The sequence below is a fragment of the Eptesicus fuscus genome, chromosome 23, assembly GCF_027574615.1.
Source record: "Eptesicus fuscus isolate TK198812 chromosome 23, DD_ASM_mEF_20220401, whole genome shotgun sequence".
In the NCBI taxonomy this organism is placed as follows: domain Eukaryota; kingdom Metazoa; phylum Chordata; class Mammalia; order Chiroptera; family Vespertilionidae; genus Eptesicus; species Eptesicus fuscus.
Genome location: NC_072495.1, coordinates 3,003,401 through 3,025,540, shown reverse-complemented (window position 1 = coordinate 3,025,540; position 22,140 = coordinate 3,003,401). Strand labels below are relative to the sequence as shown.

The following is a 22,140-nucleotide window of genomic DNA, read 5'->3' as shown; positions in this document are numbered from 1 at the left end:
GTTTCCTCACCCCGCGCCCCACAGGCTCGTGTGGGTGCAGGTGGCGAGAAAGCATGGACGCGCACCCCGAGCACAGGCCAGTGACCCCACGAGGGTAAGCGCAGCCCCGTCTGTCACCCCGATTCTGGCAGGTAGCTGCTGCACATCTAGCAGCTGCTGAAGGAAGTGAGCAGGCGCCGAGGAGCCAGGCTCTGCCGCGGGCCTTGGCAGTCACGGGGACAGCAGCTCCTCTCTGGGCGGGGAGGACACCAGGAGGCCCCAGGAGGCCGCGTGCACCCCAGCAAAGCTGTGCCTGGCAGCATTCAGGGGGGTACCTCGGCCTCAGCCAGTACATTATGCAAATGCCTGGAAAGGGATGTTTTCCTGATCAGATTTAAACCTTGTGTGAGAACAGACCCAGCTAATCTCCCAAGCATGGGGGGCGGGGGGCGCATCCTGTGAAAGAGGCCCAATTCAGGCTCTTCTCGTGTGTGTGTGGTGTGTGTATGTGTGGTGTGTAATGTGTGTGTGTGTGTATGTGTGTGTGCGCGTGTGTGTATGTGTGGTGTGTATGTGTGTGGGTGTGTATATGTGTGTGTGTGTGTGTGCGCGTGTGTGTGTGTGTGTATATGTGTGGTGTGTGTGTGTATGTGTGTGTATGTGTGTGTGTATGTGTGTGTGTGTGTGTGTATGTGTGGTGTGTATATGTGTGTGTGGTGTGTGTGTATTGGTGTGTGTATGTGTGGTGTGTGTGTATGTGTATGTGTGTGTGTATGTGTGGTGTGTGTGGTATGTGTGTGTGTGGTGTGTGTATATGTGGTGTGTGTATATGTGGTGTGTGTGTGTGTGTATGTGTGCTGTGTGTGTGGTGTGTATATGTGTGTGTGTGTGTGTGTATTGTGTGTGTGTGTGTGTGTGTGTGTGTTGTGTGTATGTGTGTGTGTGTGTGTGTGTGTGTGTATGTGTGTGGTGTGTGTATGTGTGTGTGTATGTGTGTGTATTGTGTGTGTGTGTGTGTGTGTATTGTGTGTGTGTGTATATGTGTGTGTGTGGTATGTGTGTGTGTGTAATCAGGAGGCCGCCCCCTCTGTCAGCCCATGAACATGGTGAAAGTGACGCATTAGGGCCTCACCACCCCTCCTGGCTGCTTGGAGGGAATGGAGGGATGGCCTTTCTCTCTCTCTCTCAGGCTGTGCCCCCCGCCCCCATTCCTGCCCGTTTTCAGAAAGAAGCTGATCCCCAAGAGGGTCCCATAGCTGGGCCATTTCCCTCCAGTCCTGTCACATTCTGGTTGGGAAAAAATAAATCCGACAGCTGCTTCGGTTTGACTTACCAGGGTGAGCGGTGCACGGAGGGCCCGGAGCCCCTGCCCGCAGCCTGCACCGTGCGGGACAGCGGCCAGCCCCGCGGGCCGGTGCACAGCCTTCCCACCCCGAGGGCAGACAGGCCCCGTCAGTCCCTACAGCGTGGGAGGGCGGGTCCGGCCCCCGGGCTGGGGCTCACGCCTGGGCTCCACCCCTCTGGCTCTGTGGCCTTAGACGAATCACTGAGCTTCCCGGAGCAGCGTCTCTGCAAAACAGGAGACTCGTCAGGCCCTCGGTCTAGGGCGCTGACACCCAGAAGCCTGGCATCCAACGCATTTGGCAGATGCAACACAGGCTGACATACTACGTACAGTCTTTGCTCTTTGTACCTTTCACTGCAGAGTCTGGGGTGGTGCTGCCCCAGACGCCGCGAGGGACGGAACATAGGCTGCCTGTCCCCAAAACCGCAAACTTCTGGATTCCACATCACAGCTGGCCCCGTTTCAGATAAGGGACTGCGGTTCTGTCCTACCTGCACCAGTTTTTATGGGAGTTTAATGTGATGACGCCTGAAGTGTTTGGCACCCTGCCTGGCATTTTACATTCGAGGAAACGGAGGCCCAGAGGGAATTCCTGCTCCGGGCCAGTCAGCAGGTGCAGAAGCCAAGCTCTGAGGTGGGTCTGTGACAGGTGGCTGCTGTGTGACCTTAGGCAGGTGTCCTGCCCCCTCTGGGCCTCGGCTTCCCCAGCAGCAAATGAGACGTGGGGCTGTGTGACCTCGGAGGGCCCTCCGACCTGATGCTTTTGGGTTCTAATTATAAGCAGCTGAAACATCGTCCGGTTCACTTCGGAGACTGCTGCGCTTGTCCGTCTCAGTTTTGAGGAGACATGGAGCGTGGTGCTTGTTCGACCCAGCACCCAGCTTTTCCTTTGAAGTGGGGAGACGATGGCTAGGGCAGTTTGTGATCTTTTTTATTATTTAGTTTGTCTATTTTACTTTTTAATTTTTTTCAGTTTGTGATCTTCAGCAGTCCGTCAGTTTTCCCGTTTGTTGTGCTGACAGAGCCACGGGGTCCAATGTGTGGGCAGCAATGAGGACGAGGGGCAGGAGGGTGAGCTGGGCAGGTGCCACTGGGATGGGTGTGACAACCCAATGATGACCATTAGGCAGGGATTGGGAAGGAGACTTTGGAGGTCACCAGTCATCTCCCAGGTAGTACACAACAGTGACTGAGAGCCGGGTCTGAGGTCACACAGACCTGGGTTCAAACCCCACTCTGCTGCTTACTTGCCTTGTGACCTTAGGCAAGCCCCTTCCTTTCCCTGGGCCTCAGTTTACTGATCAACAGAATGGGCATCAGAATGATTCTCATCTCACTGAACTGAGGAGGTCCCGGGGATAAGGCACTCGGCGCCACGTGGGGCAGGGAAGCAGGTGCTCAGGAAGCTGGCTGTTAGCCCTGCAGGAGTCTGACCGAGCGGGTCTGACCGAGCGGCCAATGCAGAAGACGGCACGTCCTGCGGGACCGGCCAGGTCTCCTGCGTAAGCCACGCAACGGAGAGATGTGTGCTGTGATGTGCGTGCCGGTGGGGGCTGCTGTGCTAGATGAAAAGGGGATTTAGGGCCATACCAGCCAGATACAAGGTTCTGGACATTCTGGGGACAATTACGGGGAAATGTGACGATGGCCTGGCCATTACACATCAAAACATACAACAGGCATGTTGCTAACATCTCTGGGCCTCAGCTTCCTGGTCTAAGGCAATGAGCGGGCCTGGCACACAGCAGGTGCCAAGAGACAGCCAAGGAGCTGGTCCACGGTGAGCTGGGTGCCTGGAAGGGCTGGGCGGTGGCCATGCCTGCTCACCCGCTACCCGTCGCCAACCTGAACAGGCTGCCAGCGGCCCCTGGGGGACGTTCTCGGAGAGAAAAAGCCCTCACGGACAGAAAGAGCATCGGTGGAACTACAGAGCTGCTCGGTTTGGTATGAGTCACGGTATTCCTCTGCCAGACCGGGGACATCTCTGAGAACGCAGGCTGTGAGGGGGGGTGTTAAATCCACAACTGGCGGCAGAGGCTGGGCGCGGCTCCAGACGCTGAGTTGAGGAACTGCTGTCCTCCAGCTGGCAAAGAGGGCACGGGGGCTGTGCGCTCGCCTCCTGGGAGAGGAAGCCGGGAGGCTGGAAAGCCAGGGGCTAGGCGAGAGGCTGTGCTGGCCGCGGCATGCAGGTGGCTGCTTTATGGGGCCAGGGTAATGAGCTGGCCTCTGCCCCAGGAGTGACTCCCGGTCCTGAGTCAGGAAGAGGGTCTTAGTGAGCAGGTAGGTTCTGGGGCCTGTGGGCTCCTCCCCTAGATCCTACACCTGCTATGGGCGCCTACGGGGGCCCCGGGAAGGCTCCCGACCCACCTCCTCCAGGCTGGAAACAGTCAACCAGCATCATCCCCAAGAAAGCACCTGTCGGCCTGGCTGCTCACTCAATCATGTGGGGACTTTCAAAAACCACCCAGGCCTCGACCACCCTAACTAAGCGCACCAGCGCCAGAGGAAACGAGGAGCCCGAGTGTAGAAAGCAGCAAGAAACCGCAACAAACCTGCGTCCAGGCAGAAGCCCAGGGGCTGAGGGCAGGTGAGGAGTCAGAGCGTCTGAGCTGGAATCCTGCCTCTGATGATTAGCTGTGTGGCCTTGGATGAGCTACTCAACCTCTCTGAGCTTCAGTGTCCTGATCTGTAAAATGGAGCTGAGAGCAGCAATAGAATCCCAGGCTGGGTGGGTAACTGCCCAGCACATGAGAAGGCTCAGTATGAACAGTTTCATGCACTGCTCTAAAGGGCAGGGGCAGGGAGCTCCCCTCAGTGATGACGGGGCCATTTTTACAGTTCAGCTGGGGCAGGCAAGCTCAGACTCCCCTCTTCGGGCCAGCTCCCATTACCCGGTGAAGACGCTGGGAAAGGCGCCAGCTGCCCCCTAGTGGCCAAGGGCAGAAGCGCACTAAGCCATTTTAACCAAACCCTGAAACCCTTGCCCGAGCCCCCACCTTCCTGCCTTGAGGCCATGTCTCAGGCCTGGGACTCCTGCAGCTTCTGTTGGCAAGGTGCTAGCTGCACGGGGTTTCCATTCCAGAAAGATCCTTGACTGGCAGCAGACAATTCAAACCTGGCCAGGCAGGTGCCGGCACCGGCTCTACGCCCATCCACACAGATAATTTCAGAAAGAAAGGAATATTCCAGTCCCACATCAGCTTACAGAAGTCTGAATTTGTGGGTGCTCATGACTCTAGGAGTGAGGAAGCTTAAACTCCCCCTTTTTGGAAAAGCACGGGAGCTGTGCTGGCGGACAGAGAGCCTAGTGTCCTGCCCATCCCTGTCCGACCAGGGCCATCTGGGACCCCCCTCCCCCAATCCCCAAGGCACCCAACCCAGGGACTAGGTGCCCTTCGTCCCTGAACTCCTGAAGACTCCACTGGGGAAGCGGCTGGAGAAGGGAAGGGGCAGGACGGGAAGCAGGTGCAGGTGTGGGTGGCGGGCATCACCCTTTCTTCGGACGCAGAGGGAAGCGCTGTTACTCAAGATCTTTTTATTCCCCCTCCGCCATCTTTTCTGCAAACCCTCGGGCACAGACTGGGAGAACCTGGGCCACAGGACCGAAGGCAGAGACCACCACCCGGACACTCCCTAGGGGAGCCCACATCTAGCTGGAGAGAAGAGCCACGCAAAGTGCTGGCGGGTTAAAAAGACTGAAGGTGTGAAGGGAGGGTCACCGGCCAGGGGTCTGGGGAGGCTTCCTGGAGGAGGTGGGCGGGCCTGGCCCTGAGACACAGGAGGAAGTGCAGAGGTGAAGGAGGGAGAAGGCACGCTGCCCGGGAACCAGACCCCTGCACCCGAGCTTCCCGCCAGGCCGGCCAGGGAGTGTGAGGGGAAAGCAGAGGGTCTGGGGGCCTCAGGGAGGACAAGAAAGAGCACCTCACGTCTCAGGTCTGCAGTCCCAGCGGACCGTGCACAGCCCTCTGCCCAGCCGGCTGGGGGACGCGGCTCGCAGACCAGGTCTTCCGGGCAGCCCAGCCCAGGGCAGGCTCCAGGCCCCACCGGTGGTTCTGTAGACACAGCCAACGGCAGAGACGTCACCGGGGCCTGTCGGCGCCAGGAGCTGGGCGCCCTCTGGCCGGCACAGAGGCCAACTCCAGCCCCAGAACAGTCCAGGCAGGGGCTTCTTGGCGGCTGCAACGGCGTGGTTTCGTCTCAGAGGCCGTCCAGGGCTTGCCGGATGGGGGCGTCCAGGGAGGCGGCCGCGTGGATGGAGACGCCAGGGGCACCGATGCTGGTTTCCCAGCAGTCAAACCCGCAGTCGGTCAGCGCCTGCTTCGTGGCCTCCACCTCGGGGCCCTGCAGACCTGAGGGGAGGAAAAGGCAGGTCACCTCTGACCACCACCTGCCCTCTTGGGGAACGTCTGCCCCATTCAAGAAAACGGTGGCCTTTCGGGTCATGTTTGCTCTGTGGGGACTAACCACCAGGAGCCCCAGCATTCACAATGTGAGCCCAGCCCTCTGCCAGGCTCTCTAAACACACTCCCCCCCCACCCCTTCTGCAATCTTGTTAACTAGCTATTAGCATCCTTAGTTGACCAATGTGGCAACAAAGGCCCAGAGAGGTTAATTAACCTGCTCAAGGCCACACAGCAGAGGTGAGACTTGTTTGCAGGCTTCTTCCTCCTCCCAAGGGAAATGCCCAGGCAGGACCTTTGTGTGAGCCCTGCCGCCCCCGGTACCTGGTCTGAGCAGAGTGATGCCACAACCGCCGCCACCGGCACCAGTGAGCTTGCTGTGCAGCCCATGGGCCATGGTCACCTGGCAGAGCTGGTCCAGTGAGGCGTGGCCCACACCGAGGGCATTCAGGTGGTGCTGGTTCATATCGATCAGCTCCTGGAGGCGAAGATTCAGTCTGTTCCCATTTGGCCTGCCTGAGGCCGGGGTCCTGTGCCCGCCCCGTCCATCTGACAGAACCCCGGTTTGGGACAGCAAATGGCTTGGGCTACCCAGCACAAGGCCCCGCTCTGCTGGTAAGAAGGGCCTCTCCTTCCTGCAGGACTACCAGGGGCTGGGATGGAGCTGGCAGTGAGCACATGTCCCAGGCCTGGCCAGACACCTCTGGCCCTGGTGACTGGCCAGGCACGTGGGCCAAACAGGGCCCTCTCAAGGTTTCCTCGCTCTTTCCGCTGGAACTGCTTAAACTGGCTGACTTCAGAGGGAGGCCACCCTACTACCCGGCACACGGTCAGGGGTTGCACGGAAGACAGAGATTTCAGACGAGGTTGTGTAGCCCCTGGATCCAGCTGTGCCTGAAGCTGCTCCCTCTGGTGCTCTCAGTTTTGAGCCAGTAAATTCCTTCTCTGCTGAAGCCTGCTCGAGATGGGTCTGTCATTTATAGAAGCCTCAAGAAAGATCGCACACAAGTGGGAGGAGACAGTTCAGATTTCTTTGACTACGCATAGTACAATTCCTCCCTCCTGAGGATCCAATGAGATCAGGTTGAGGAAGTAACAAAACTAACAGCGACCACTGCCCGGCACCCTGTACCTACGTTTCATTCACTCCGTGAGCTCTGACAGACACGCAGTGGGCTGGGCACCGTGGCTGAACAATGAGCACCCAGCTGTGGCCCTGCCCGGGGAAGTTAGGATGTGGGAGCTGGAGTCAGCGGGCCGGGGTTTGAGAGTCAGCGCTCTGCCACTTCCGGGTCGTAGGTCCTGGGCCGAGGTCTCTCCGAGCCTCAGCCTGCCCTCTGTAACAGGAGGTGCCTCAGGCGTGAGGATAAAATGAGGGGAGTCTTCCGTACGCCTGGCCTGAGGCTCTCAGCAAGCATCAGCAGCCGGTAGTGCTTCTGCTGTTACAGTACCACCGCCCCATTTTACGAAGGGGCAGACAGGCTCAGAGAGGAGTGCCTTGCCTGCGGTCACTGAGGTCACTAGTCAGGCACCGAGCCGGCACCGGAAGCCAGGTCTGCCTGACACAGAGCTCTGTCTATCTACCCTGCCTGGGCACGGGCCTGCGCGTTCCTGCTGCGCCCCTCGCGGTGTGTGGCTCGGGTCGCAGCTCTGCTCCAGGCTCCTAGGGGCGCCCGTGAGCCGTGGAGACTGCCCATCACCCGCAGTCTGTGAGACCCTCCCTGCAGCCTGCCTCACCCCCAGCACTGTGACAAAGAGGTGAGGGCTGGGGGCAGGCCCAGTCTCTCAGCGGCCCGAGGGCTGGCTGTGAGGGAAGACTCATGGGGTCTCTCTCTGGGCCTGAGCACCAGACGTCACGTTGCTGAGGCAGGTTCCAGGCACCTGTCACATTCTGATCCAAAATCTGTCGAGGACCGGATGACAGGTTGTGACACGGGAGAACAGCTCGCTGGTTTGAGTGCAAAGCTGTCCGGGGGCCGTGCTGCACATCTCAGCGCTGCCGCAGCCAAAAATACACACGGCGTCTAACGAACGAGCCGTTCCGGGCGCTCTCCAGGGCTCGCGGGGTGTGTCGGAGGCAGTGCTGTCGTTATTCATTTCCTGCCCGGGAGGACCGTTCCCTCCTTTCTACGTGAGAGGGACTGAGAGCCAGCCAGGCACAGGCTGGAACGAGGGCAAAAGCACAGCAACCAGGTGTGTCCTTGTGCCTGGCCCACAGAAGGTGCTCATTCAAGATCTGTTGGCTAAAGAAATAAATCCGTTTGACCCCGGGCTCAGCCACTCACGTTTTTATACCTCTAAAACGGGGCAACATGCCTCCTCCACAGGTAGGCTGTTGTAGGGATCAAGTGAGAAATCATTTCTGAAAAGACTTCCAGAGGAGCAGCTCCCATTCACTACAGGGGCGCAGACTCCATGCTGACAGCAGGACGGCAGACTGGCGGCTGTGGGCAAGACTTAGGGAGTGGTGGGGACTGCGGAGAAGTGGACACCACAGGGGCCCTTCTGCCCCTGGAGCTGACTGCTGCTGCACAGCCACGCCGGCTGGGGCTGCCGGTCCTGTGATTCTCCCCGGGAAGCCAGATGGCTTCTGAGTGCCAGCCCACAGGCACCAGGCCAGATGGGCCGTGTCTGAGGATGAGGCCGGCCTCTGGCTCACTGAGCTGGCGGCTCACCAGGCATTGTCCTTGCGCATCGCCCAGGAGACCTCACTGCATTCTCAAGACACTGCCGGGGGTGGGGCCCGGCCTCAGACCCGAGTCTAATTACATCCCAAGCGTGAGGGCTCAGCTCTGCACTGGAATTACGCGAAGGGTGGCGGCTGGGACAATGACGATGGAAGAACAAGGATGCAGGGCCTAGCTCCTGAGTGAACCAATGCAGTTCACAAAAGCAGCAGGAGCGGCGGCCAGGGGAGACCTCTCCCGGGCCCCTGGAAGCCGGTCAGAAACACCCGGAGCTCCTGCCGCGAACCAGCCCCACCGCACCCTCTGAGCGCTGTCCGTGTGTCCCCGCACTTCCTTACTCCCGCCTCATGGGAAGAGGCGTAACGTAAGGCAGGGCTGCTCACAGGTGCACACGCAGGACCCTGAGCTCAGGCCCGACCCTGGGGATTCGGAGCTCAGTCAGATGGGGAGCCCCTGCCTTCGACAGTGGGGGGCGGGGGGGGGGTGTGAGGGGGGTGAGTGACCCGATCCCGCAGACAGGTTCTTACTTCCAGCACGAGGTAGTGCTCCGGGGCTGGGGCCGCGGCCGCCATCTCTCCCAGGACCCGCTCGCACTCCAGGGAAATGGCGTCCATGGAGGTCAGGAGGGGGGCCACGATCTCTGGGAACTGGAGGCAAAGGAAGCAAGGGCCGGTGAGGCCTATGGGGGGGGGCCCTGGACAGCTGCCTGGCAACGGGGGGAGAGGAGGGGTCCCATTGCCCTCCCTCTGGGGAAACCTCTCCTCTGCCTTGCCCAGATGCCCACTCTAGGCAGGAGATTCTCGCTGCAAAGCCACATGACGGACGATCCCGCCCGCCTCCCAGCTGGAGCGGGAACAGACAGCACCTCCTTTCCTGCCAAACTGCCTTCCCAGGCCCCCGACTCCATCCCACCCGCTATCAACCACCAGGCAGAGGGAGAGCTCCAACCCATGAGCGCCACCGGCCGGACCCCCGCCCGGGGGGGGGGACCAGAAGCACCTTGAGCAGCCGGTTCCTGACGCCGAGCACCAGGGCCTTGGTGCTGCGAGGGACTTTGGTGTTGGTCAGGAGGATCTTCAGAGCCGGCGGCCTGCGGGCAGAGGGTCCACAGTGAGCCCAGGAGGGAGGAGCGGGGTCCGGCTGGGGCAACCTGGGGCTCCACCCGCCCCACCCAGGAGGCGGAGGCCCAGGGAGTGACATGAGGTCAGGGGAGCACGGGCTCCTGCCGCCCAGGCCCGTGTGCCTGCGACCAACCACAGCTGCACCTTCGCATCGGCCCTGGACCGGCTCCTCCCTCCCTCTCTCCCTCCCTCCCTCCCCCACCGGCTCTGGGCACCCGTGTGTGCTACAGAGCACGGCGCATTCGTGCAGTCAGAAGGTCAGTCTCCAGGGAAGAGCACGGGAAGGGGCCCCTCGGGGAGCTGAGTGCAGGGTGCGGGGCTGGGAGGGAAAGCAGGTCCCAGGGTGGCTGCTCGCTCAGAGGGGATGCAGGAGGGAAGAGGCCCTTCAGCCGGTCAGTCTACACAGGAACTCGGGGCGGGCAGGCTGTGGGGGAGCCGGGGTCTTGCCGGGAGGCCCCAGGAAGCTGGCTCTCCAGCGTGTCCCTGTCGTCACCTGCCCTCTGAGCTTTGTAATCCCTCCTAAAGCCACAAGCCCGACTGTCCTTGTGGTTAGCTGTCTTTGGGGACTCAAGCCCTCGTCTCTCGCCATCCCAACCCCTTCGGAGCACCGCTGGCGGGGACGGAGGGGGGGATTGGATGGGCTCCGGCTCGGACAGCTGGCGAGGGCAGACCCGTGGTATCTTTAGTCCGTCTTCTTATCACAGCTCCGGGCTGAAAACCCCACAGGGCTGGGAGAGGCTGCCAGAACCTGCTCCACCTCACCGCCCACGAGCCCATGAAATTAATATCGATTCTCAGCCTTGGAGGCCGGCTCTCTTTTTTTAACTTTACAAAAGATGAACATTCTATTTGGCTTTTCTCTTCCCTTTAAAGACAAGCCGTTCCTCAAAGGGCAGCGTCCTGGGAGGCCGCGTCTTGATCCCTTGGCAAACAATACATTTCTTTACGGGGAAGCGCCTGCGTGGTCTGAGGCGGAAGGCCGCCTCCGTGAGCCGCCGGCCGGTTAACGCGGGCTGGCCCCGGCCTCTCAGAGAAGCGGCATCTGCTCACCACGCGCCCCGCGTCCAGCAGCGGTCGGTTTGCTGTGTTCCCTTCCATCGGGCGGAGGGGTGTGGGTACTGTGTTCCCATCCATCGGGCGGAGGGGTGTGGGTACTGTGTTCCCATCCATCGGGCGGAGGGGTGTGGGTGCTGTGTTCCCATCCATTGGGCGGAGGGGTGTGGGTGCTGTGTTCCCATCCATCGGGTGGAGGGGAGTGGGTACTGTGTTCCCTTCCATCGGCGGGAGGGGAGTGGGTACTGTGTTCCCATCCATCGGGCGGAGGGGAGTGGGTACTGTGTTCCCATCCATCGGGCGGAGGGGAGTGGGTACTGTGTTCCCTTCCATCGGGCGGAGGGGTGTGGGTACTGTGTTCCCATCCATTGGGCGGAGGGGTGTGGGTACTGTGTTCCCTTCCATCGGGTGGAGGGGAGTGGGTACTGTGCTCCCTTCCATCGGCGGGAGGGGTGTGGGTACTGTGTTCCCATCCATCGGGTGGAGGGGAGTGGGTACTGTGTTCCCATCCATCGGGTGGAGGGGAGTGGGTACTGTGTTCCCTTCCATCGGGTGGAGGGGAGTGGGTACTGTGTTCCCATCCATCGGGCGGGAGGGGAGTGGGTACTGTGTTCCCTTCCATCGGGCGGGAGGGGAGTGGGTACTGTGTTCCCATCCATCGGGCGGGAGGGGTGTGGGTACTGTGTTCCCATCCATCGGGCGGGAGGGGAGTGGGTACTGTGTTCCCATCCATCGGGCGGGAGGGGTGTGGGTACTGTGTTCCCATCCATCGGGCGGAGGGGAGTGGGTACTGTGTTCCCATCCATCGGGTGGAGGGGAGTGGGTGCTGTGTTCCCATCCATCGGGCGGGAGGGGTGTGGGTACTGTGTTCCCATCCATCGGGCGGAGGGGAGTGGGTACTGTGTTCCCATCCATTGGGCGGGAGGGGTGTGGGTACTGTGTTCCCATCCATTGGGCGGAGGGGAGTGGGTACTGTGTTCCCATCCATCAGCGGGAGGGGTGTGGGTACTGTGTTCCCATCCATTGGGCGGAGGGGAGTGGGTACTGTGTTCCCATCCATCGGGCGGGAGGGGTGTGGGTACTGTGTTCCCATCCATTGGGTGGAGGAGAGTGGGTACTGTGTTCCCATCCATTGGGCGGGAGGGGAGTGGGTACTGTGTTCCCATCCATCGGGCGGAGGGGAGTGGGTGCTGTGTTCCCATCCATCGGGTGGAGGGGAGTGGGTACTGTGTTCCCATCCATCGGGCGGAGGGGAGTGGGTACTGTGTTCCCATCCATCGGGCGGGAGGGGTCTGGGTACTGCCTCCTCATCTTTCTCAGGTAAGTCCTCTAGAAATGGGCCTCTTGCCAGCCCTATGGATTCCTGTGACTGCCACCCGGGGCCATGCCCTGTACGTGCTTGTGTGCACTTGGCCTGGCTACCTCCCCAGCCTCATCTCATCTCATCTCATCTCATCTCATCTCATCTCTGCCCTGCCTGGCTGCTCACTCCACTGAGCCACCCTGGCCTCCCAGCTGCTGCTCAATACGCCAGGCTCCCTCCTTCCGGCCCCAGGGCCTGTGCACTTGCGTGTCCTCTGCCAGGGACCGGCCTCCGCCCTCGAGAGCTGCGTGACTCACTCTGTATTTTATTCAGTATCTGCTCAGACAGCATCTCATCAGAAGCCTCCACTGCCCGCCTCCTCCAACAAGCTCCCTCCACCGTGAGCCCTGGCCCCGCTCTGCTTCCCGAAGGCACCAGGCCTGCCCAGCGGGCCCTCACAGAGCCGCGTGCTTGCTGGTTGTCTCCTCCCACTGACTGCGAGTCCCACGGAGGCAGGACCTTCCGTGCCCTGCCGAGGCCCCAGCACAGCTCCCAGCAGTTGCCCAACAACTTGTGGAACAAACAGAAAATCTGGTCGGCAAAGAGCTAAGAACTTTGTAGATGCTGCTCCTGGTTTCATGCTCAGGAGCCACTGCACAAACAAGGAGAGGAAGGCCTCAGAAGACGGCTCAGCCAAGGGCACCCGGCTAGCAAGTGGCAGAGCGGGGCCCACACCAGGCCCCGGACCCGAGCCTCTATCCCCCACACCACCACCAACGGCCCTGAGCCGCCTCGGGCCTCTCCCGGCCCCTCCTGCATTAGAAACTCCATCCCTCGCCTCCCGGTCCCCGGAGACGGCACAGGCCCAGTCTCCACTGGCTCAGGGCTTAGGGTGTACCTGGCTCTCAGGAAACACCGAGCGAATGAGAGGGCACTGCCTCCATGCAGGACCCCGCACCTGCGGCCTGGCTCACGACACCCTCGCTGTCACCCACAGACTGAGAAGCCTCTGGACGCCTTTGCTCTAGGATCACCGTCGTGACTGCCTCCTCCCACAGACCGTGAGGTGAGCCCGAGGTGGGCCCAGGCCGACATCCCAGAATCCTCCGACTGCTCCGGCTCTCACTGCACACGCGTTAGTGTGCCCGGCAGCCAGCCCCGCCTGGGCCCGCGGCTGCACTGCCAGGACTCCACAGGCAGCCACCGGAAGCCGCCCACGCTCCTCCACGCCCTGCTTCCTCCTCTGTGTACAGCAGAGGTAGTCACCCGGGGGGCGGCTCTCCAGGGCACATGTGGCCATGTCAGGAACCATGGTGGGTGGTCACCACTGGAGACACTACTGGGGAGAGGCTGCTGCCGTCGAGTGGGGAGAGCCAGGCTGCTGCTCGGCTCCGCTAAGAACAGGCCGCCACAAGGCCCAAGTGGGAGGCTCAGAAACCGACGACGAGGCTCAGAAACCGACGACGAGGCTCAGGAAGGCAGGCGTGGCTCCCGGAAGCCCGCACGGCTGCGACGGGAAGATCCCAGAGGTGGAGGAGAGCAGCCCATGTCACTCCAGGCCCCTGAGCCACGAATGAAGTGGCCCAGCTGGCGAGGGCAGGCGTCCGGGGCCTGCTGCCCATCCACAAAGAAGACAGCCCTGGGTCAAGAGGCTGAGAGCCAGCCCCGGCACCCTCACAGCCGTGAACAGGCCCACGGAGGCAGCAAAGCATCCTGGGACCAACATCGCCACCCGACTTGATCTGACTTGATGGAGGGCACCGGCTCCTGCTCGCCCCACATCACAGTCCCTGCTCCTGACGTTTCCACTGCGCGCACACAGAACCGAGGAAGGTGAAGTGTCATACACACTTGTCACTCCAGTCACTCCAGAGGGACGGCGTAAAGAAACAGGAAACGGGCTGCAAGCTGCCCACGCCACCTCTGCTCCGCGCCTCACAGCTCGCTCCCGCTCCCGTCCTGGCTCTCCTTGCTGCCTTCATCACGGCAACTCTCACGTGGTCTCGTGGTGGCTTGTGTGCATGTCTGCCCCCACCCCCAGAACTGTGTCCCAGATTCATCTTTCTACCCCTCGCTCCCAGAGCAGATCCTGAGGCACACAGAAGACACCAATTCTTGTTTGCTGAGTGGCTACACGAGCAGCCCGTCGCGGAAGGCGGACGCACAGCCATGCCTGACCTCCCCTTTGACCTCTTGGCGATTTAAGAGCGGAGGTGGAGAGCAAAGAGCGGGGCTTTCTCATGCGGGATGGTCTGTAAGGGCCACACGGTGGACGGGCCAGCTGCCCCGCATGTTACATAAAGACACAGAGCTCCCCGGGTGGCCCTGCCGAGGGCGCTGCTCCCCCGGACGTACCTCTTTAGGGGTGAGATCTTTCCTTGTTGGTATCGGAGCGCTCCTCCTGAAGAGAAACACCAGAGGGTCAGAAACCCGAACTTCTCTTGGGAGAAACGTTAGATTCTGGGGGTGGGTCTGAGTTTTGCCCCATCCCGGGAACACACTAAATCCCACAGCTAGCATCTCAGCTTCAGCTCCAAAGGCCAGGAAGGCACGAAGGCGCTCCCTCTCTGCCAGGCAGCGCCTGCCAGGCCGTGGGCTCCCGGTCGCTCCCTTCCCCCGGGCTGCCCCGCTCCTCTGACAGCCGTGATGAGTGATGGAGGGGCCCGGCTATGGTTCTGCAGCTTTAACTTCAGACACCCCTGGGGACTTCACTGGAGCTGCCGCTTCCCAGGCCCCGGCCCCAGCCCCTGCCATCTGCATCCAGAAGGTGTGAGGCTGAGATTTCTCCTCTTCCCTTCAAACAGGAAAGTGCTACTTTCCTCCGAACCAAATGATTCTATTCCTCCCAAACCAACAGACCCAGGCACCTACAAGTGCCGCGGGAATCTTAAAAAGGATAAAAGCCAGGCCAGCCCGAGGCGGCACCTACCCCAGGTGCTGACGGCGTTGTCCACTCCGGAGGGGCTCCCGTGGATCACCCTCTCCCCCTGGAAGGCCCACTCGTTAATTACTTCCAGGTCCTCCGCCGTCCACCTGAAGACACAGAAGTTCACCTTTACCGCAGTGCGGGGCGGGGGCGGGGGGCGGGGTCCCAGGGCAGGAGAGGCAGGGGCCACCGGCTGGGCTGGGTGGAGACCAAAGGCAAAGGCGTTCGGGCCTCGAACTCAGGAAGAAGAGAAACACTGCTCGGAACCGCCCCAGCTAAAGCACGTGCCCCCCCCCCCCCCCCCCCCTCCCCCTCCTGCCTGGCACGGAGAGCCCAGCTTTGGGGCCTCACGGTCCTACTTTGCCTCCTGCCAGCTGAGTGACTCTGGACCCGTGACCTAACCTTGCTCCTCTGTGGAACGGTCACTCCCCCTCCTCAAAGGCGAGCTGCAAGCGTACTGAGCGCTGGCAGGGCGCCCGGCGAGGTGCCCGCCAGCAGCGACGGCAGCTGGGACTGTAACAGGCCTTTACGAAAGCACCCGCTCCTGAACCCCACTGCCTGGCCGAGGGGGCAGAGGGAGGACTCTCCCAGCAGAGGGCACGGAGGGAACGTCTGCCAGCCCGCTCTCCTGCTGCTGCCCCGAGACGGACGAGCCAGCTGGGCTCCACGTGGCCGCGACCCAAGGCCCTCGTGGGGGCTCCCTCACGTCCCACAGGTCCGGGACAAGCCTCGACCAGAGGCTGCCAAGCTGCCTTCTGGGTCTTATCCACAACTCCCGGGCCAGGCCAGGCTCACTGCACCACCTCTGTGCTGAGGTGGCTTCTCAAGCGTATTCCCAGGTCACAGTGGCTGCCAGCAGCGCTGACAAGCCTCGCTGAGGCTCGGGGACAGAGGACGCCGCTGCGGAGCCAAGGTCCAGGGCCTGCCGGCGGGCAGATGCCCTAATCCAACGGGCACACCGCCTGTGCTTCCTTCTTGGCACATCATAATTTTGTTCATGACCGTCTGTCATCACCTGGCAATACCAGCCTCACCATTTGCAGAGGAGGACACTGAGGTGTCGAGGGAGGGTGCAGCGGCCTGGCCACAGGCCCACAGCGAGGTGACGGCAGAGGTGGCCCAAAGCCTCATCTACCCTGCTGCCCTCTGTATCTGGGCTCAGGTTCTTCCTGGGCACTGGAACCCCAAAGAGGAAGTGGGGGTGAGAGGTAGGGTTGGAGAATTGAAGTGTTTAGTGCGGGGCTCAGGCTCTGGGTTCAAATCCCACTCTGCCACCACTAGCTGTTCGCCTCACTGCCCGTTTTTTCTGTAAGTGGCACGTGATGCCCTCCCAGGGGGGTGGTGAGTTCTTGGCAAGAGAATCTGTGCTCAGATCATGGCCGACAGGAAGGACAGCGGGCAGGGCGAGGGCCATGCGTACCTGCTGGCGGCCTCCCCGCCCTTCAGCGGGTTTGGGATCTCCTCGCACAAGGTCAGGAGGGCAGCTGCCAGGCACACGGAGTAGGCGGCACTGGAGCCCAAGCCGGCCCCGGTGGGCAGCTCCGACCACACAACGACGTCCAGGCTGGGCAGGGCGCTGAAACACATGCCGCAGGGCGGGACCAGATTCATTCCGACTGCCGGATGTCCCGCCACAGCTCTTCCTCCCCATCCCGCTCAAGGCCGTCCTGTTCCCCTCGTGAGCAAGGCTCCCGCATGCCCCGCTGGTGGCACAGGCCGGTCCCCCGCCCAGGACAGCTCCTGAACTGAGGAGGGCAGGGGAGGCAGGACAGGGGTAAGGTCAGTGCGGCCCTGGCTGGTTTTGCTCAGCGGTTAGTGTCGGCCCACAGACCAAGGGGTCACAGGTTCGATTTCCGGCCAAGGGCACGCACCTCAGTTGCGGGAGGCAATCAATTGATGTGTCTCTCTCAGGCTGATGTTCTCCCCCCCCCGCCACCCCCCTCTGAAAGATCAATGGAAAAAATATCCTCGGGTGAGGATTAAAGAAAAAAAAAGGTCAGCGTTAGGATTCAAGTGAACTGATTAATGCCCAGCTCCACCCCTTACTACCAGCTGCGTGGCCTTAGAGACCTTACCTCCCTGAGTCTGTTTCTCTCGGAGGGCTGCTGTGAATAGTGAGAGAGACCATATCGAAGGGTCTGGCACGGTGCCTGGCACACGGGGGGGGGGGGGGGGGGCAGCTGCTATTAACACCGAAGGGAGCATGTGCCTTGTCCAGCCGCCAAACCAGAGAAGCCCTCACCCATTTCGGGGGGAAGCCGACCAGGCTCCTCCCCGCCAGCACACACCTCTGCTTCCGGCAGATGGACAGGTACAGGTACAGGAAGGCCAGCACAGCCAGGCGCTCGCGGTCGGCACAGCCCTCGGGGACGCCTGCCACCTCCTTCAGCTTCTCCACTTGCTCCGTGATGTCACCTCGCTCTGTCACACAGGCAAACAAGGACACGCGGATGGGTGAGACTCCGACGCTCTTACAGACAACAGGACACAGAGAGCTGCTGGGCACAGCGACCGGGACCTGGATGGACACGGCTCACGTCCGAGCACCGCAGCTGCGTCTGCCGGTGGGCTCCGGGCTCCGGAGGCAGGAGGCTGGGGTTTGGGTCCTGACTGGGAGACTCACTGGCTTCCTGGCCTTGAGCCTGCGCCTTAGCCCTCTGAACCTGGGTCCTCCTTGGTAAACAGGGGTAACAGGACCTCCTCACAAGAGTGTCATGCAATAAAGTACAATGAGGCACACGACTCCTTCACACGTGCTCCTGGCATGTCGGAAGTGCTTCATTAATGGTTTCAAACATACATGTGCACATGAGAGGTGAATACTAGCTCAAGCGTCAGAGGCCCCGGTTTGACCTCCACTGTACGAAACCAGCACCAAAGGCTATGTCACATGACTCCCCAAATACTCCCCTCTCCCGGAACACAATTAGGAGAACAGGACACTCAAATAAAACGCGTGAACGCGGACCGTGGAGAGCTGCTTGGCCGGAGGGAAAGGCCAGGAGGCAGATTCTCTTCCAGTGCAAGAGAGAGGCCGGTACTCTCATCGGGAGGCTGAGCAGCAGAGCAAGTCCGACGAGCTCACCTTTGCACACCGCTCCCTGGGACTGAACTGAGCTGGGTGTGCCAGTTAGGAAATGCCAAGTGGGGCAATAAGTGCTACGTGTTGACTGGATTAATAATACGTTAAAGCAGGGATCCTCAAACTTTTTAAACAGGGGGCCAGTTCACTGTCCCTCAGACCGTTGGAGGGCCGGACTATAGTTAAAAAAAAAACTATGAACAAATTCCTATGCACACTGCACATATAAAACAAAACGGCAAAAACACCCGCGTGTGGCCCGCGGGCCGCAGTCTGAGGACGCCTGTGTCAAAGGCAGCCAGGCCAGTGACGGTGCACGGAGAGCCCAGCACCTCAGAGCTCTGAGGGAGACGGAACGGTTCGTGAAGAGCCTGGACTTTGATTCTGGGAAGACCCGAGTCTGAATCCTTTCCGTGTCACCGACAAGCTGCGTGACCTAAGCCACTTGGCCCCTGAACCTCCATGTTCTCATCCTTAAAATGGGGATGAATAACACCACCTACTTCCAGGGAAGGCCAGGATTCTAGGAGCACAGCACACACAGTTCTGTGCCTGGCACCCATAAAGGCCCAGTAACTGTTACTGTGGTGATTACTGGTATTAGGAGGGAGCCAAAGAACACGGAGAGAAAGTAATGGCGGATCCTGCAACTGAACAGAAAACACTAGTGTCCAACAGGCTCCGATCCCCGGTCTCCTTGGGGAATAATGAAACGAGCCCTCGTGTGCGCACTGCACTCTGCGTCACAGCCCTAGGCCCAACTCTGACGCTTAACTGCCTAATTGTAATTATTACCTAATTAATATTAATTGCTGGATCCTCACAACAACCTCCCAGGTAACAGAACTCTGCTCAGGGTGTTCAGTGACCCACCCAGGCTCACACAGGGAGTCGGAAGTGGCCTGAGACGTGTCCCATCCCACCTGGCAGCTTCCATCCGTGCCGATGACACCTAGAAGCAGCAGCCAGTTCTCGGGGGGCAGTTCCAGCTGGCTGGGCGGCCCTGTGCACCATGAAAAGCAAGGTCCGGCTGCTCTGGATCGCTGGTTTCTGAGGCAGGACCCAAAGCAGTGTCTCCTCACTGAGGTGTCCCTGCGATCACCCCGCGGAGCCCTTTTTCAAAATACACATGTCCGGTCCCCTACCACCACACCTGCCACTACTGACTCTCTGTGGAAGGGGCAGGACCAGGAATCCATCCGAACTGCTACAAACAACAACAAAGAACCTCCCCAGGGAATCTCAAGGAAGACCGAGGTTGAAAATGATGACTGGAAAATGGGGGTTTTCAACCCTTTCTCCCTCTCCCTCCAGAATTCGAGTGGCTGAGTGCCTGCTGCGGACTGATCCTCCTGGGGGACAGGAGCGGCGTGGGAGAAAGCCCTGGAGGAGCCCCCTTCGCCCACCCTGGCTGAGAACCACTGTTCCCAACAACAAGGCGTCAGTCCAGAGAGGAGACTGAGAGCAGGACGCACGCTCTCGCTCTGACCCCAGTAAGGGGTGGACCCGGCATTGCCACGGCTCGCAAAGATTAGCACGGGGCCTTTATTTACTGGAGGACAGTCCTGATAAACGGGAGAAAAAGGAGTTCATGTGCCTGATCCAATTTTAGTTAAAAAACAAGGTATCTCCCTATCTCAATCAGGCTATCAACAGAACACAACCCAGAGGGATTAACACCAAGATGCTTAAGAGTGTCGTGAGGGGTGGTGATAATAGGTGATTTTTTTTTTTTACTTGCAATCTTCCAGTATTGACTGTATTTCCCAATAATAAGCATAAGTTATTTTAAGTGATTTTTTTATTATGCAAAATGCCAATACATTCTCCTTGTTAAAATAACATTACAACAACATTTGTCCACTCCTGGACCTTCGGACCCTCCCAGAGGTAACTCTCACCATTGTCCGTCGGGTGGAAATCTTCCCAGCCTTTTCTTATGCATCTGCACACATACCGATACTTAACCTGCCTCCTTCCTAATCACGCTACACCTGCCCTTGTGTAACTTGTTTTTCCACTCAACAGTATCTGCTTATCTGTCCACAACAGCCCACACAGATCTATCTAGTGCATCATTTTATGCTTTTGAATCTTAAAAAAATTAATAAGTGAAGCTAATTATGTGAGGTCTAGAGAGAAAGCATCCCAGAGCGGCTGGCTCTGGCTCCCTCGGAACAGCTTAGAATACCTGCCCAGCCTCGTCTGCCCCCTCCCTTCAGGGCCCAGCTCCACCACACCTGGTTCCTCCTCCCTGCACTTACCCAGAAAGCTTGTGTCCAGCAGCTGGAGCCTGGCCACATCCCAGGCCCTCTTGATGCCAATGTTTGGTAAGTTGAGGCCCACTTTCCCATTGCTGTGGGGTTGAAGCCGGAGAAATGTTCTCAAGTTCAAGGCCACAGCCAGTGCTACCTATAGGGCAAAAGCAATTAGCCTGCGGGTGGGTAGCAACAGGCATGGCTCCTGTCTCAGGAAGAAGGGGACAATGTCAACGCCGTGCTGGTTCACAGGCCACTGCCACCGGGCGCGGCAGACACTGCTAACCAGCCGTGGCATGCTCTCCCACTAAGCCCGGCACAACCACTGCCGACCAAGTAGGAGTTAAACTGTACTTATGTCTGCCTTCCCCCTGCAAAACTGCAGAGGTTCACAGCGCCAAGGAATGGCTGCCCCGTAATGACCACATTTTCGAGGGTAAGAACATAAAGAAAGACCAAGAGGAGTGGGAAAAACATGAGCTTTGGGTTCAGACGGACTTCAGTTCACTCCCAGCCTCTCCCGGCTTCAGCCTCCACTTTGGTAAAACAGGATAATAAAGTGCAACCCCAGGGAGCAGCGATAAGAGTTAAGTGAGATGGTGCATGTTTAGACTCCTGTGCTGGGTCCTAGCGTCCTCCCACTTCTAAACGGTGAGGTACCCCAGAAGTCAATCCTCAAACCTCTTTTCTCCTCCGCCAAGCTCACTGCTTACCCATCTGATTCCACTCCCAGGCTGCCCGTGTCTGCCATCTCAGAGTGGGCCGGAGCAGCCCTGCGGTGCGCATAGACCCGTCTTTTCCTTGCTTGGCTGGGGAAACTGACCTCCTCGCTGACTTACTATCAGGCTATGCGTCAAGGCTTCCTCTTAGGTCCTTTCAAGATTAGTGTCAGGGACGAACGGTGCCAATCCTTGCAGGCGGGGCCGTTTACCTTGCCATGGACCACGGCATGCTCTCCGTGAAGGATGACCTTCCCCGGAGCGGACACCAGCAGGCCTTCTGACAACATGGCTCCTGGGACTCCTGAAAGGGAAAGCCAGAGGATGGACGGCCCCAGATCTAGAGCTTTTATAAAATGCCTAGTTCAAGCTCCTCATTAAAAAAAGAAGAAAAAAAGGCAGCTGCAGGGCAGCAGTCAACTAGGCACGGAGAAAGACCTGGGTTCAAACCCCCGTTCTTCTACTCCTGATGCTCTCTTAGCTAACTCACGTCAATGGCTTTGGACCAGTTTCCTCACGTGCTACATGAGGACAATAACTTCAGTAAGTTTGGGGAAGGTAAAACTAAATAACGCAAGGGAAGCACTTCGCAGGGTTGGCAATTCGTCCCCACTCCGTTACTGAGAGCTGCGTGTAATGGCTCTGTTCTTGGTCCCCGACTTTATCACTGCTGCTAAAGGCACAGGTTTAAGTGAAACCATGGACCCGAAAGAACGCTTCCCTGGACACGCAGGCTGTTCCCGACGCATCAGGGCTGCACTAGAGCGAGGATCTGCGGAGTGTGCGCATTTAATTTTTATAAATAACGCAAAATTATTTTCCACTCAAGGCTTTACGTGCACTAATTACGTCGGTAGAATAAGGCCTGAACCTCACTATGCACTAAGTACTACCGTGACCCCCGTTTCTCGCAGGGGAAACTGAGTCTCGGAGGGGGAAACTTACTGCTTCACCGAAGCTGAAAAGCTCGTCTGTCAGGCTCGACAGACGCTCAGGATGGTTCTCAGAGTTGGAGAAACAGCCAGAGAAGCCGGGAGCCCGGCCTAGCGTCGTCCTGAGTCTCGGCTCGCGCCCCACCTCCCGGGCCCCCACCTCCCCCCGCCCCGGCCCCACAACGCCAGCCTCTCACTCACCTGCCGCCGCCGCCGCCGCCGCCAGATTCTATTCCCGAGCGCACGAGCCGCCCCTTCCGCTCAGCCAATCGGAGCGCGCAGGCATTAGCCAATAGGTGCTGTCAACCAAGACGTCACGGGTTTCCCCGCCCAGC

The 22,140-nt window shown here is 59.6% G+C and overlaps 1 protein-coding gene across 2 annotated transcripts; it reads right to left on the bottom strand.

The window, feature by feature from the left end:
* Positions 1-4,844: 4,844 nt before the first annotated feature.
* MVK (mevalonate kinase) lies at positions 4,845-22,048 on the bottom strand. 2 transcript variants are annotated; one of them, XM_008158965.3, is made up of 11 exons: positions 22,007-22,048; positions 21,086-21,177; positions 20,161-20,308; positions 17,103-17,235; positions 16,235-16,390; positions 14,818-14,921; positions 14,244-14,289; positions 9,411-9,501; positions 8,939-9,058; positions 6,049-6,202; positions 4,845-5,673 (listed from the first exon to the last, which is right to left on the bottom strand). In XM_008158965.3, exons 2-11 carry the CDS (start codon positions 21,161-21,163, stop codon positions 5,522-5,524), a joined length of 1,182 nt encoding a protein of 393 aa, XP_008157187.2. In that variant the 5' UTR covers positions 21,164-21,177; positions 22,007-22,048; the 3' UTR covers positions 4,845-5,521. The 2 variants fall into 2 exon arrangements, with proteins under 2 accessions (XP_008157187.2, XP_054568671.1); XM_054712696.1 differs by lacking the exon at positions 22,007-22,048 and adding an exon at positions 21,819-21,944.
* Between the last annotated feature and the right edge of the window lie 92 nt (positions 22,049-22,140).